Source organism: Phocoena phocoena, chromosome 9 (assembly GCF_963924675.1).
Source record: "Phocoena phocoena chromosome 9, mPhoPho1.1, whole genome shotgun sequence".
NCBI classification, from domain to species: Eukaryota; Metazoa; Chordata; class Mammalia; order Artiodactyla; family Phocoenidae; genus Phocoena; species Phocoena phocoena.
Genome location: NC_089227.1, coordinates 29865528 through 29881415, shown reverse-complemented (window position 1 = coordinate 29881415; position 15888 = coordinate 29865528). Strand labels below are relative to the sequence as shown.

General features: G+C 36.1%; 1 protein-coding gene across 1 annotated transcript in view; it reads right to left on the bottom strand.

The window, feature by feature from the left end:
* CROT (carnitine O-octanoyltransferase) overlaps positions 1 to 15888 on the bottom strand; it is a 57475-nt gene that overhangs the window by 24442 nt on the left and 17145 nt on the right. The window contains exons 6-8 of the mRNA XM_065883865.1: positions 7370 to 7463; positions 6360 to 6485; positions 4635 to 4736 (exon numbers count right to left, since the gene is read on the bottom strand). Coding sequence (XP_065739937.1) covers positions 4635 to 4736; positions 6360 to 6485; positions 7370 to 7463 — 322 coding nt within the window. The remainder of the gene's footprint in view (positions 1 to 4634; positions 4737 to 6359; positions 6486 to 7369; positions 7464 to 15888) is intronic.

Sequence of the window (15888 nt, the reverse complement as noted above, 5' to 3'; positions counted from 1 at the left end):
AATACAAGATATAAAATGGGGTGCAGGAAAGAGAGCAAGTGAGCACTTTGTACTTTCTGCTTAATTTTCCTGTAAATCTGGAACTTGCTCTAAAAAGTAAAGTCTACTCATTAAAAAACAAAACAAAACTTGACCCAATATTTTATTTTCACCTTCTCTCCACTCTTAACACATAATAAAATGCAGAATTCTCAAATGCCTCACCTTGTAATGATAAAGAGATGGATATTCCACAGTATAGTAAGTAACTGATGTATTTTATTTTCTGAGAAAGAACAAATATTTAAAGTCAGAAGCACTTAATTAGGGCTCTTGAGGTAATGGGAAGGGATGTAAACATGAATAATCTAGAGAAAATAATTGCTATTTGTACTGGAAGTCAAAGGAGGTATACGTATGTACATATACAACGCTAAAATGTTCTGGAATTTTAAAAGCACTATGGAAAAGCAGATGGGGATGGCAGACTAAATCTGAAGGCTAAATGGAGGATGGGTATGAACTTCTTTTGGTAAACACACAGTCCACTAGATAAGCATTTAAAAGCATAATGATTTTGTGTATATATCTATAAGAGTGTTCAATATGGCAGAAATAATTCTCAATGTTTAAGGAATGTGGGAAAGATGCGCTGAGTTACAGGGGTGCCATAGTTTTGACAGCTGTATTTAGAGAAAGGAACTGTGGCTAGTGAATTTTCCCATCACTTATTCTGGAGAATAAACTTTTTGCCTTATCTTCTCCATGTTCCTTTGATGACAATTACATCACATGCAGTTTTTTCCCCTCTGGGTTAAGGCTACCAGTTTACATTACACACAATTACCATTCATGAACTGAAAGTGACACCGCTAGCCTTGGAGAGAAAGAAGGGAGGTTTAAGATATGAATCCAGCACACTTGGGCCCAGTTTCAGAGGGTGTAATTAGGTGTCTTAAATATCGCCTTAACATTACACAGCTTTGCTGCCCTGTATTACGGCCCCGTGGAGCCTAGAAACATGGTATATCGTTAGCAGGAAAGCAGCCACCAAAGCACCAGGAAAGGCTTACTAGGGAGGTCAGTACAAGATGCAAGAGCAGTTCATCCCGCCTGCCAGCAACAGCACATATAACAAGACTCAAAGGTCATGGACAAGACCCTTTTCTAACAGCATCTCACAGCTGTGTAGTACTTTGTAGCTTTACAAAGAACTTCCACAGATATTGCATATATTATTTCATTGAAGACAACAGTATTATACTGGAACCAGTAAGAAAGAGCATGACTGAAAGATATAAATCTCTTTGACTTATAATTTTACCCATTCATCTCCTGGCAGAAAGTTAATCATCAATTAAAAAAATATATATTAGGGCTTCCCTGGTGGCGCAGTGGTTGACAGTCCGCCTGCTGATGCAGGGGACACGGGTTCATGCCCCGGTCCGGGAAGATCCCACATGCCGCAGAGCGGCTGGGCCTGTGAGCCATGGCCGTTGAGCCTGCGCGTCTGGAGCCTGTCCTCCGCAACGGGAAAGTTAGGAAATAGAAAAAAAATAGAAATAGAAAATAGAATAGAAAAATAGAAAAAAATCAAACGCTTTCCTGATGCTTTATTTGTTCACATAAGTTTTATCTTTTTTTTTCATTTATATGGAGGCAATATGTGTAATATACTGTTTAATAATGTGGACTTGGGTTCTGAGTCCAAACATTACTACTTACTAGCTATATAAGTAAGTTAAGTTTCTCAAGTAAGTTACTTGAGAAAGTTACTTAATTCTTTAAGTAAACTGCCTCATCTGTTAGTAGGGAAAACAATACCTAGTTGCATACAGCAGCTAAGAAAAATGATTTCAATAATGCTTATAAAGTACTTACTAAAGATCCTGGCCCACAGCAATAATTAGTAACTACTGTTATTAACAACTAACGTTCATTACATGCTTCTTATGTACTTCTACAAAAGCCTACAACAAAGCCTATATAAGGAAGACAAAATAGCTGACCCCAGGATTTTAAATCCCAACAGGGAAATGCTATTATGTAGTATAATCACAAAAGTATATATTCAAGCACCAATGGAAGAGAGCAGCAATATGAATTTGGATTAAGAACAACTTAACTTTACAGTATATATACTTTACTAATAATGTTTTACATTGGTTAAGTAGCATTTTCAGTAATCATCGTAGGTTGCAAGGGGAACCTACATGGAATTTTAAAAGCATACTGTTGGGCTTCCCTGGTGGCGCAGTGGTTGACAGTCTGCCTGCCGATGCAGGGGACACGGGTTCGTGCCCCGGTCCGGGAAGACCCCACATTCTGCAGAGTGGCTGGGCCCGTGAGCCATGGCCGCTGAGCCTGCGCTCCACAACGGGAGAGGCCAGAGGCCCGCGTACCACAAAAAAATAAATAAATAAATAAATAAATAAATAAAAGCATACTGTCAAGTGGAGATCATCAGATCAATTTGATAAGTATATGGGTGACAATGCATACACATGAAACATGTCCATACACTTTACTACAGGAAAGCATTTCAGTTGTGCAAAGATATATGCTCATTATGGGACCAGTATTTTTATTCAAAGATAGAAACATCATTAAAGTTATTTTCTCCTGAATTTGAGCAAACAGCAGGATGTTGATGCCATCAGTAAAAATCCAAGTAGTGCAAGGTGGTGTTTTTAGGAGGTTGGGAGTGAGGGAGGAAAGCAAGATGATGAGTTCTTGATGATGAGAGTAACTAACCCTTACATAATAATGTAACATCCAGTTTGGACAATTTAACATATCATGAAACAAAACTCTCAAGATGAGAATAATAGGTAAAAACTGGAAAAATATAACTGCAAGCTACCTATGTAGAAATGGTCAATGAAACCATTGAACCAGAGAAAAGAGCAGACACAGGGGAAAACGGTTATGAATAATATTAAGCTCAGTTTTAGAATCCGGAGACCCAAAAAGACTGTTAGGAGGTTGAAGGCAGTGTCAGATGCATATGAAGAAGAGGGTAATCAACTGCAGCTGACAAGTCAACGAGATATGGAGGGAAGAAGCCAGAAGGTAGTGAGCTACTTTACAAAGGACAGATTCCAAGGAATAGTGAGGCTATGAACCAAACTGAGGAGGTCAAGAAGAAGCAAACAAGGAGCTGAAGGGAAAAAAGCTGAGGCAAGTAACACAAAATCTTTTGTCAACACTGGACTCGTAAGGAAGAGGACAGACAGCAAATCTTCAAAATGACTCATGGCAACCTTTCACCCTGATGATTTACTGTGGAAGACATTCTATTACCTGCACATCAACCACACCACCTTCCTCGGCAATAACAGCTACTTTATTTTTCTTTAGGCAATCAGCACACATCTCTGTGGTGGTTTGAATGAGTGATTCTACCAGCTAGGTCCCAAGGTTTGGTATGTGACCCAGGCCAGGCGAATCAGAGCAGCTAACTCCCTGGAATGTGCACAATTCACACAGGCCAATACAACAAATGAGCATTATTCCCAGGTCTTTTGCTGGAACCACTCGGGTTAAAAAAAAAAAAAAAAGCTGGCTATTTCCACAGAGAACACTAATCTACGAGGAGAGCTGTGAAAACATGAGACCGTAGGTACAACCATCACATGGTGTAGTCTACATGAAAATAAAGCCAAACATAGGAAAGTAATGCCAAAAAATGGAGAGAGAAGTTTCTAATGAAAGCATCTGGACACTGGAAGTCAGCATTACCCAAATTTAGCTGTACCCCTATGCCATAAATACCTTCATAAGCTAATGCCAATTTGACTTAGGTTTCGATCACCTAAAACTGAATAATACTGATTAATAGAACTATTGAACCCAGATCAACGTAACAGGATTTTTTTTAGTATCTTACAGTCACTAAATATCAATACTTCAGAGGAAAGCCCCCAAATACAAACAAAAAATCTACCTCATACTACTTTATACCAAATCATATACTTTATGAAAAGTATTATAATGAGGTTATAAGTATATATTGCAATTCTGATTTAGGTTGATTTTTTACTTTTCTTGGTTCATAGACCTCCTGAATGTCCATCAGAAAATGGCAAAGTAGAGCTAATAAAGACAACCATGGGAGAACAGAAAACAAACAAGTTGTGTGTGTGTGTGTGTGTGTGCGCATGTGTTTGTTTTATGAAGAAGGTAAAAAATGGAATTCAGTACCAGACATTTTAATATCCAGAAGTAAATAATGTTCCAAAGATCATGTGTCATTTTTTTTAACAAGGTCACAAAATTACTAGGTAAATGTAGAAATATATCCACATACATTTCTCCATGCATAGAACATATACTAATGCTATATCTTTTAAAATAGGTTGTAATTTTCAACAAGAGGTAACAGTGGATTTTAAAAGGGCTTATACTACATAAAAATGCATGCAAATTCCACTTTGTAGATACACACCACACTGTTATCCTTACTACAGATGAAAATAATTTGTCCTATACTCTATTTTCACTGAGAATTCATAACTAAACCTTTTACTCTAATGCTATAAAGCTAAATAAGTGTTTACTTATTCTACCACAGGACAGCGTAAGTATTGTAGATTACTGCCATTAAATTAAACTAAAAGAGTAAACGGAAAAAATAATTTCAGTAGTTTACTTACATCACAATTACAGCCAAATACTCCATTAGAAAAGGAAATCAAGTTATAAGATTTGTCACCCCAGCGTACTGTTGGATCTCCAGTAAGAACCTTTGTAGCAACCTAAAATAAATGTAACATTTCCAAATTTAAAGGATTTTAATATTGGCTTTTAAGTATTTATATCTTAAATACACACAAACACACACACAAACACACATGATCTCACTTTTCCTCTTCAGGTAAACCAAATTTAATAAAATATTATATTCAAGAGATAATAATTCTGGCCTTGACTTTAAATAGTACTCAAAATCCAAGAAATTCTACCAGAAAAGAGAATGATGGTACAACGTTCATGAATGTTTAGAGAATATACAATTGAAAGGACAAGGCTTTTGCAACTTGAATAGGATAAGAGGCATTGATAAGTTTAGTCATTAAAGTCTAGTTACAAGAAAAATATTTCAAGAATTCATATCCTACTAAGCCAGTTTCTCAAATGGTAAGTTTGGGCCGTAAGTGAGTCATGAAACCTCAGTAAACATTCTTTACAAGAAAGAATAAAATAGAACATAAATATCAGAGTACACCGCAGATAGTCAAAGTAATTATTACTGTTTTGTGAAACTTCTATGATGTATGTATGTGTAAGTGTGCACACGCTTGTGTGCGTGTGTGTGTGTGTGATGGGCTGCAATCTAAATATGCCTAACTGTAGATTGCAGCAAAATAGTTTGAGCAACACTTCATGAAAACACATTCTTCCTCAAGAAGCTTGTTGATTCTACTTAAAAACAAATGCAGCTAAGGAAGAGGAAAAATTGTTTTCTAGCTACAAGGTTTTTCAATCCTATATTATTTTATTTCTAACATTTAATATTGATGAATGTATTATGAAGTAACTTCAGTGTTTTCAAAAGACTCTGAGATTCCTACAAATATGACTACTACCTTTTATTTTTTTCCCAGGAAATGATATTACCCCAGAAAGAAAAAAGTAGGCCACAATTACCCTTAAATTCACTAAAATCAGTGTGTTCTATAAAATCAAATGATAAAATAAATCACAAGAATGATATAATTCTTAGGACAGACCTCACCAACTAAGATATCAAGGCCCACTGGTGTGGGTTATAGGTAGGTTCTCATGTCACCTTTGGTATGAAATCTCATTTAGCCCAGCATCTTATGCAAATTTCCTGTATATATGATCAATAAAAAGGTTGGGAACCACTGACATCTGATAAGCAAATAATAGACATACTTCTTTAAACAACATATAAGATGTCTAAATGGAGCTAAACAATGTGGCAAGAATTTACAGAGCATTATTTATGTATAATCTTCATTTGATACGTGTGTGTATATATATATATATATATATATATATATATATATATATAGCTAAGAAAATGTTTTAAAAGCCTGCATTAAATATTTTATGACTTAGTATTTGCACTTTCTTTTCTTAGCTGCCCCATTCTAAGATAAAAGGTGTTTCCAAGATACAGGAAACAACTGTCTTCACAATTATGTTTCACAGTGGTTTTATGGGTGTATATTTCAAACTCAGTAAGTTGTATACATTAAATATGTACAGCTTTTTGTATGTCAATTATACCTTAATAAAGTGGTTTAAAAAAAAAAGCCTGCATGTAACAAAATTCTTCTCATGTTCAATTTACACAAGAGTCCTCCAGAAAAATCTGTGGGAAGAAATAACAAAATAAGACAGTTGAATACCTGAGAATAATCTTCCGGTGTTACATGTGGACTGCCGTCATCTAAACAAAATACCAGTAAACTGCTCTGAATTTTTTCTAACATAGTCAAGTTCTCTGGATTAAGACTAATCAAATATTCTCGTGCCTAAAGGGCAAGGAGATAATAATAAAATGTTACAAATTAAATACAAAATATCCAGAAAATCTTAATAGGTTCTCAAAAAGTTACCAAAAAGGTTCATCAAGAAAAGTGTGAATTCAAGAACCTCTCTGTTGACTCCTGAACAGGTTTTTCCTCCAACTGCATGGCTGGTCCCTATACTTGTGCTACTAAATGCATAAAGGTATAAAGTTATGCCACCCCCTAGATTTTCTCTAATAGTTTAATATTGTACAATGTATTTAATGCTGCTTAAAACTTAAAGCTGTCTGTCCATTTATCTTTACTTCAAAAATCTGAACAAAGGGCCAGCATATACTTGAGCTCAGTGTTTGAAATTTAAATGTAAATAAAATAAAAATAGCATACCCTCACCCCAAAAGTGTAAATTAGTTAATAATGTTGTATTGCATATTTGAAAGCTTCTAGAGAGTATATCTTAAAAGTTCTCAAAAAAAAAAAAAGTTCTCATTACAAAAAATGTATTTTTTAGGGCTTCCCTGGTGGCGCAGTGGTTGACAGTCCGCCTGCCGATGCAGGGGACACAGGTTCGTGCCCCAGTCCGGGAAGATCCCACATGCCGCAGAGCAGCTGGGCCCGTGAGCCATGGCCGCTGAGCCTGCACGTCTGGAGCCTGTGCTCCGCAACGGGAGAAGCCACAACACTGAGAGGCCCGCGTACCGCAAAAAAAAAAAAAAAAAAAAAAAAAAAGTATTTTTTAGTTTTCTGTATGGTGATGGACGCTAACTAGACTTACTGTGGTGATTATTTCTCAATATATACAAATATTGAATCCTTATGTTGTATAGTTGAATATAATGTTGTAAGTCAATTATACCTCAAAAGAAAAGAAAAATGTAAATTATAACCTTAGCCCATCGAGTTCGCTCCTCACTAGTTAACGCTGCTACCCCAGGTCCATCAGGTTCACTATGGCACTTCTTTTGGATGTATGTCAATTGCCTTTGGAAGATTAAATAAAGAGGATTCAAAAAGAGCACAGGCAGGATCACTAGCTACTTTGGCCTTTAATAGGTTATAAAGTTTATAAGTATTTAAATGTTTTGATATATTATCCAAAGAGATTATGGTCTCAACAGCAATGGAGTTATTTCCTGCACATCTTTTTTTTTAAAGTGATTATGTGGCCTATTAATACCGTAAGTATACTTGACAAATCTCACAAATATTATGTACATTTTATCTAACTAAAAACTATGTGTATATATTAACAGAGGACTTATTCTGTACCCAAGTAATACTTGGGCTTAACCCCCAAAATAGAAATACCATGTAGTTAGTTTTAAATGTTTTCACATATGCCATTCTTACTTAAAATCATTACAAAGGCTATTAGCTAAAGATAAATTATTTCCCCCCATAGCATTCTATAATCCTAGTCTGATGAGTTTCACGTATCTTTAAACATATTAGCAGGTAAATAACAGGGTTCTTCCACAAAGAAATTTTCATCAAAAATCTACAGCTTATTTTCATCCCTACTTCCTCATAACATATGCTAAGAAATTACCTCAATTTAAACGCTTCCACAGGTTTCTCAGAAAGTGAGCTACTGTAGCTTAATAAATGCTCAAAACGCACCACTAGTAGCCATCCCTTATTTGTGACTTTATCATTCAAGGAATGAATTCCTTGCTGCAAAATTCCTCCGCCTTTATTTGAAACTAATGGTGTCCTGTGGAGTGGATGAAGCCTTCTATAACAAACAATCTGCATCTATGGTGGAAGCAACTTGCCTTATCTCTCCCTGCTTACTTGTCTGCTAACTCTGATTTTGCTTCAATTACAAATAAAGCTTACAGAGTTGGTGGTTATATGGCAGCCATAATAACTAGGATAAATTCTGAATGCTTAAGGAATAAAATCTACCTCACTGTTTTTCTCCATATGGTATGAGCTGCTGCCTTTCCCTTACCACCTGAGAGCACCAGTTTTTACTATGAAACTTTTCCCCACTCCCTGACATAGCCATTTTAATATCCAGTGGGAAAGGACCACGTCATAAAAAAACAGCCATTATCAGAGAGAAATCACCAGGAAAAATGCATTAAACCTGAAATGACATTTTAAGTTTGATAATAAAAGGTCAGATAGTAACTGCCAAATCCTCACCATTAAGAAGTCCATCCTACCTAAAGTGATCTACAGATTCAAGGCAACCCCTATTAAAATCCGATGGCATTTTTCACAGAAACAAGAAAAAGAATCCTAAAATTCATATGGTACCACAAAAAACTCCAAATAGACAAAGCAGTTTTAAGCAAGAAGAACAATGCTGGAGGCATCACACTTCCTGGTTTCAAAATATATTACAGAGCTTCAGTAATCAAAATAGTATGGCACAAATAACAGACATACAGGTCAATGGAACACAACAGAAAGTCTAGAAATAAATCCACTTACATACAGTCAACTGAGGTGCCAAGGAAGCCAAAAATACACAATGGGAAAAGGATAGCCCCTTAAATAAACAGTGTTGGGAAAATTACCACATACAAAAGAATGAAACTGGACCCCTATCTTACACCATACAGAAAAATCAATTCAAAACAGACTAAAGGCTTAAATGTAAAACCTGAAACAATAAAACTCCTGGAAGAAAACATGGGAAAAAATGCTTCTAGACATTGGCCTCAGCAAGCATTTCTTAGACATGATACCGAAAGCACAGGCAACAAAAGTAAAAACAGACAAGTAGGATTACATCAAACTAAAAGCTTCAGCACAGTTAACAACTAAGTGAAAAGGCAACCTACAGAATATGAGAAAATACATGCAAACCATACATCTGATAAGAGGTTAATATTCAAGGAACTCCTACAATTTAATAGCAAAAAAACAAATCTGATTAAAAAATGGGCAAAGGGACTGAACAGACATTTCTCCAAAGAAAATACAAAAATGGCCAACAGGTATATGAAAAGGTGCTCAACATCACTAATCATCAGGGAAATGTAAGTAAAAACCACAATGAGATATTACCTCATTCCTGTCAGAACGGCTATTAACAAAAAGATAAGTGATATCAAGTGTTGACGATGATGTGGAGAAAAGGGAACCCTTCTGCACTGTTGGCGGGACTCTCAATTGGTGAAGCCACTATAAAAAACTATGGAGGTTCCTCAAGAAATTAAAAATAGAAATACTATATGATCCAGCAATCCCAGTTCTGTGTATATATCCAAAGGAACTGAAATCAGGATCTTAAAGAGACATGTGCATTCCCAGGTTCCTTGCAGCATTACTCACAATAGCCAAGAGGCAAAAGCAACTTAAATATTCAACGAAGGATAAACGAGATGTGATATATACATACAAATGGAATTCTATTCTGCCTTAAAAAAGAAAGAAATCCCACCACTTGCAACAATGTGAATGAACCTGGAGGACACTACCCTAAGTGAAATATGCCAAACACAGAAGGACAAATACTGCATGGTATCACTTATACGTGGAATCTAAAATAGTTAGACTATTAGAAGCAGAATAGAATGGTGGGTGCCAGGGGCTGATCTAAGGAGGAAATGAGGAGGCATTAGTCAAAGGATACAAAGTTTCAGTTACATAAGATGAGTAAGTCCTAGAGAACTACTGTACAGCATAGTTCCTGTAGTTAATGATACTGTACTGTACACTTAAAAATTTGCTAAAAGGGGAGATCTTAACGTAAGTGTTCTTAACACAAAAAAATTAATTATTAAAAATAAATTAAGAGGGCGGGACACCTTTGGAGGTAATGAATATGTTTAGGATATAGACTGTGGTGATAGTTTCATCCATGTATACTTATCTCCAAACTCATCCAGTTGTACACAATAAATATGTACAGCTTTCTGTATGTCAATCATACCTCAAAAGTGGTTTAAAAATAATTATTCATATAAAAAAAGAGGTACAGATTTGGTAACTAAAATAACCCCTTTTCCTTTAATTTGGCTACCTATGCACCTGTTTTCAGCTACACATGCAATTTCTGATATTTAAAAGCACAAAGATTTGTATTAACAATGTTTATATTTCAGAATCACACACTTTTAAAATATTCTACCCTTGATATGTCCTCACAATCTTGTTTCTGCCTTCATTACTTCCCACTCATTCTTTAATTTACCATAATCGGGTTTTGTCCTCCAGTGATTATCCTGAAAGTATGTTTCTGAATGTTACCAATGGCATCCCATAAAATCCAGCAGCTTTATCTCAGTCTTATTTTCCTCATTGCAGTGTTTAAACACCCAGGAGTCAATATTAAAATTCTCTCTGCCTTGGCTTTTGTAGCACTGTTCCACTGTGGTCTCCCTAACTCACTGACTACTTGGTCTTTTTGACTAACCATTTGTTCTCGTTCCACTGTCAAATGTGTGTTTCACCAAATTTCTCTCAGTGGCCTCCCCCAACCTCTTCTACAAGTTTCTCCTTTGGTAATTTCATCCACTACTTTAATAGCTTCAACCATCACCTTTATATAAGAGGCAACCAAATCTCTAACTTCAACCCCATTTTCTCTCTAAATTTCTGGTACCAAATTTCCAAATGCTTATTGGATATATCTACCTCAATTTCTGTCAACATCCCCAATTAAATTTGGAATTTAAAAATTATCTCCCTGACCCCTCCTTATTAATACAAATTTTTAAAAAATTGATCTTAGAGAAAAACATAGGTATAAATCTTCATGACCTTGGATCAATCAGGCAATGGTTTCTAAGATATGACACTAAAAGCACAAGCAACAAAAGAATAGATAAATTAGACGTGGTCAAAATTAAAATATTTGTCCTTCAAAAGAGGCCATGAAGAAAGTGAAGAAACAACTCTAGAATGAGAGAAAATATTTGTAGTTTATATATTTGATAAGGGACTTATATCTAGAATATATAAAGAAGCTTTACAACTCAATAATAAAAAAGACAAACAACCCAATTAAAAATTGGCAAAGGATATGAATAGACATTTCTCCAAGTAAGATATACAAATGGTCACAGGCACATGAAAATATGTTCAACATCGTCATTATGGACATGCAGCTGTAAACCACAATGAGATCCCACTTCATACCCTCTAGGATGGCTACCATCAAAAAGGCAGACAATAACAAGTGCTGGTGAGAATGAAGATAAATCGGAATCCTCAAATACTGCTGATGTGAATGTAAAATGGTACAGTCATACTGGAAAACAGTCTGGCAGTTCCTCAAATGGTTCAACATAGAGTTATGATGCAGCAATTCCACTCCTAGGTATATATACCCAAGAGAAATAAAAACACATGTCCACACAAAAACCTGTACACAGATGTCCAGGACAGCATTACTCACAGCAGCCAAAAAGTGGAAACAACCCAAATGTCCATCTGATGAATGATTAAATAAAATGTGGTACAGCCTCAGAATGAAATATTTTTCAGCCAAAAAAGGAAAAAAGTACTAATACATGCTACAACATGGATGGATGTTGAAAACATCATATATGCTAAATGAAAGAATGCAGACAAAAAAGGCTATGTATTTTAAGACTCCATTTATATGAAATGTCCAGAATAGGCAAACCCATAGAGATAGATTAAGTGAAAGATAGAAAGGTTGCCTAGGGCTGGTGGGGTGGAAGTGTTTGGGAAATATGAGAAATGTCTGCTAATGGACGGGGTAAGAGTTGGGGAGCAAATGAGTTACTGCTTACGGGCTCAGGGTTACTTTTGGGGGTGACACAAATGTTCTAAAATTGATTGTGGAGATGACAGCACAATTCTGAATATTCTAAAAAATACTGAATTGTACACTTTGAATGGGTGGACTGTGTGGTGTGTGAATTGTCTCAAAGCTATTATTAAAAACAAGAAAAAAATTGAAAAGGTACCTCCTCGTGTGTTGCCTCCTCCTGTTACAATACTATCTGCTTACTCAGTCACATTTAACAGCTTCCTTTCTTTCTAAATCCAGTTACCAATTCATATTAATTTTATCTCCAAAACATTTTCTGCATTTATCCCATCTTTTTAAAAAAAAATTTTTTAACTGAAGTATAGTTGATTTACAATGTTGTGTTACTTTCTGATGTACAGCAAACTGATTCAGTTATACATATATATATATATTCTTTTTCAGATTCTTTTCCATCAGAGTTTACTATAAGATACTGAATATAGTTCCCTGTGCTATACAGTAGGACCTTATTGTTTATTTGATGTAGAGTGTCCCATATTTTAAAGTCCCAACCTCTTACTTCTTTACTGGATTACTGCAAATTTTAATACATCTCTTTTCAGGCTCTAACTCATTAAGATTCAGAATCTGACCAATCTATGTTACACTTCTAATATGTATCTTATGTTTCTAAATAAAATTTCAGCAGAGGGAATTAAAAAAAATAGACCTGGTAAGTAGTCTCTTAGAGCTCCATCTGCATGTGAAAACACAGAAATAAATGACTTCAATACAATTTAATAATCAATATAATAAAGATAAATATGAGGCATACAGAGAGTCTAAAGGAGTCTAAGTCCTTGGGCCATGAAGAGAAGAAAGAGAATGGAAAATCATGAAATAGGACATAAAATAGGAAGTAGTGACCTTGTGGTGACCTATGAACAGAAACAAAGCACGAGGAGGAATTCTTACTTAAAAGTGGACAAGGCAGGAGAAGGCAATCCAAACAGAAAGCATGAGCACATGCAAAGATCACAGATAACTTAACATGTTAGAACTGCAAGCAAAAATGGGGTAGGAGTGTAGGACGCACAGGGAGGAAGAGCAGGACAAGGCTGAAGGGACAGGCGAAGGTCAAATCCAGACCGTCACTAAAAAACTGGGACTCTATTCTAGACCCAAAGAAACCATTCAAGAATTAAGCCAAAGTGAGATAAAATCAAACTTGAATTTTAAAGTCACAGATGGATGACTGTAGAGCATGTAGGGAAGCAAGAAAACCACCTGAGAATTTGAATCAACAGAGAGTTAAAAATCTGAACAACACTTTGATTTTTCTTTTTTTTTTTTTTGCGGTATGCGGGCCGCTCACTGTTGTGGCCTCTCCCATTGCGGAGCACAGGCTCCAGACGCGCAGGCCCAGCGGCCATGGCTCACGGGCCTAGCCACTCTGCGGCATGTGGGATCCCCCCCCAGACCAGGGCACGAACCCGTGTCCCCTGCATCGGCAGGCGGACTCTCAACCACTGCGCCACCAGGGAAGCCCTGATTTATTTTTTTAAAAGAAATCAGATATCCGAATTTTTGTGTGAATTCAACCAGAAATCCATATGTTTCTGTGAATTCTCCTGATTTTAAAATAGTAATGTAAATTCTCTGTTATCCAAGCAAAACAGGCCACAGGCTGAATTCAGCCCACGGATCACGTGTTTCTGAGAGAGTGGCTTTCAGTAATAAAATTATTAGATCAGGCTTGTTAATTGTATGTCAAATTTGGAAATTTTAAAATATAGCTGGAACGTACAGAAAGATTATCCAAGACACAAAAGCAAAACACCTAAAAGCTGGATAATTCTGCCTATATCAAAATTAACAATGTCTGTTCAATTACCAAATAAATGTGTTAAATGGAAGAAAATGTTTGCAATCTGTATAACTGATAAATGATCAGTGCCCAGAAATATAATTACTACAAATCAATAAGAATAAAAAAATAGCCAATAGAAAAACAGGCAAGCCTACCTCAAGAAACCAGAAAAATCTCAAGTAAACAATCTAACCTTACACCTAAAGGAACTAAAGAAAGGAGAACAAACAAAACCCAAAGTCAGCAGAAGGAAAGAAATCATAAAGATCAGAGCAGAAATAAATGAAATAAAAAAAAACAATAGCAAAGATCAATAAAACTAAAAGCTAGTATTTCAGAAAATAAACAAAATTGATAAACCTTTAGCCAGACTCATCAAGAAAGAGAGAGGACTCAAATCAATAATATTAGAAATGAAAAAGGAGAAGTTACAACAGACACCACAGAAAGACAAAGCATCCTAAGAGACTACTACAAGCAACTTTATGCCAATAAAATGGACAACCTTGAAGAAATGGACAAATTCTTAGAAAGGTATAACCTTCCAAGACTGAACCAGGAAGAAACAGAAAATATGAACAGACCTATCACAAGTAATGAAATTGAAACTGTGATTAAAAATCTTCCAACAGGGCTTCCGTGGTGGCACAGCGGTTGAGAGTCCGCCTGCCGATGCAGGGGACATGGGTTCATGCCCCGGTCTGAGAAGATCCCACATGCCACGGAGCGGCTGGCCCCATGAGCCATGGCCACTGGGCCTGCGCGTCCGGAGCCTGTGCTCCGCAACGGAAGAGGCCACAGCAGTGAGAGGCCCGCGTACTGAAAAATAAAAAAAACTTCCAACAAACAAAACTCCAGGACCAGATAACTTCACAAGTGAATTCTATCAAACATTTAGAGAAGAGCTAAAACCCATCCTTCTCAAACTCTTCCAAAAAATTGCAGATGAAGGAACACTCCCAAACTCATTCTATGAGGCCACCATCACCCTGATACCAAAACCAGACAAAGATACTACAAAAAAAAGAAAATTACAGACCAATATCACTGATGAATACAGATGCCAAAATCCTCAACAAAATACTAGCAAACAGAATCCAACAACACATTAAAAGGATCATACACCATGATCAAGTGGGATTTATCCCAGGGATGCAAGGATTCTTCAATATAAGCAAATCAATCAATGTGATACACCGTATTAGCAAACTGAACAATAAAAACCATATGATCATCTCAATATATGCAGAAAAAGCTTCTGACAAAATTCAACACCCATTTATGATAAAAACTCTCCAGAAAGTGGGCATAGAGGGAACCTACCTCAACATAATAAAGGCCATATACGACAAACCCACAGCAAACATCATTCTCAATGGTGAAAAACTGAAAGCATTTCCTCTAAGATCAGGAACGAGACAAGGATGTCCACTCTCACCACTATTATTCAACATAGTTTTGGAAGTCCTAGCCATTGCAATCAGAGAAGAAAAAGAAATAAAAGGAATACAAATTGGAAAAGAAGTAAAAGTGTCACTGTTTGCAGATGACATGATACTATACATAGAGAATCCTAAAAGTGCCACCAGAAAATTACTAGAGCTAATCAATGAATTTGGTAACGTTGCAGGATACAAAATTAATGCACAGAAATCTCTTGCATTCCTATACACTAATGATGAAAAATCTGAAAGAGTAATTATGGAAAAACTCCCATTTACCATTGCAACAAACTGAATAAAATACCTACGAATAAACCTACCTAGGGAGACAAAAGACCTGTATGCAGAAAACTGTAAGACACTGATGAAAAAAATTAAAGATGATACCAAGAGCTGGAGAGATATACCACGTTC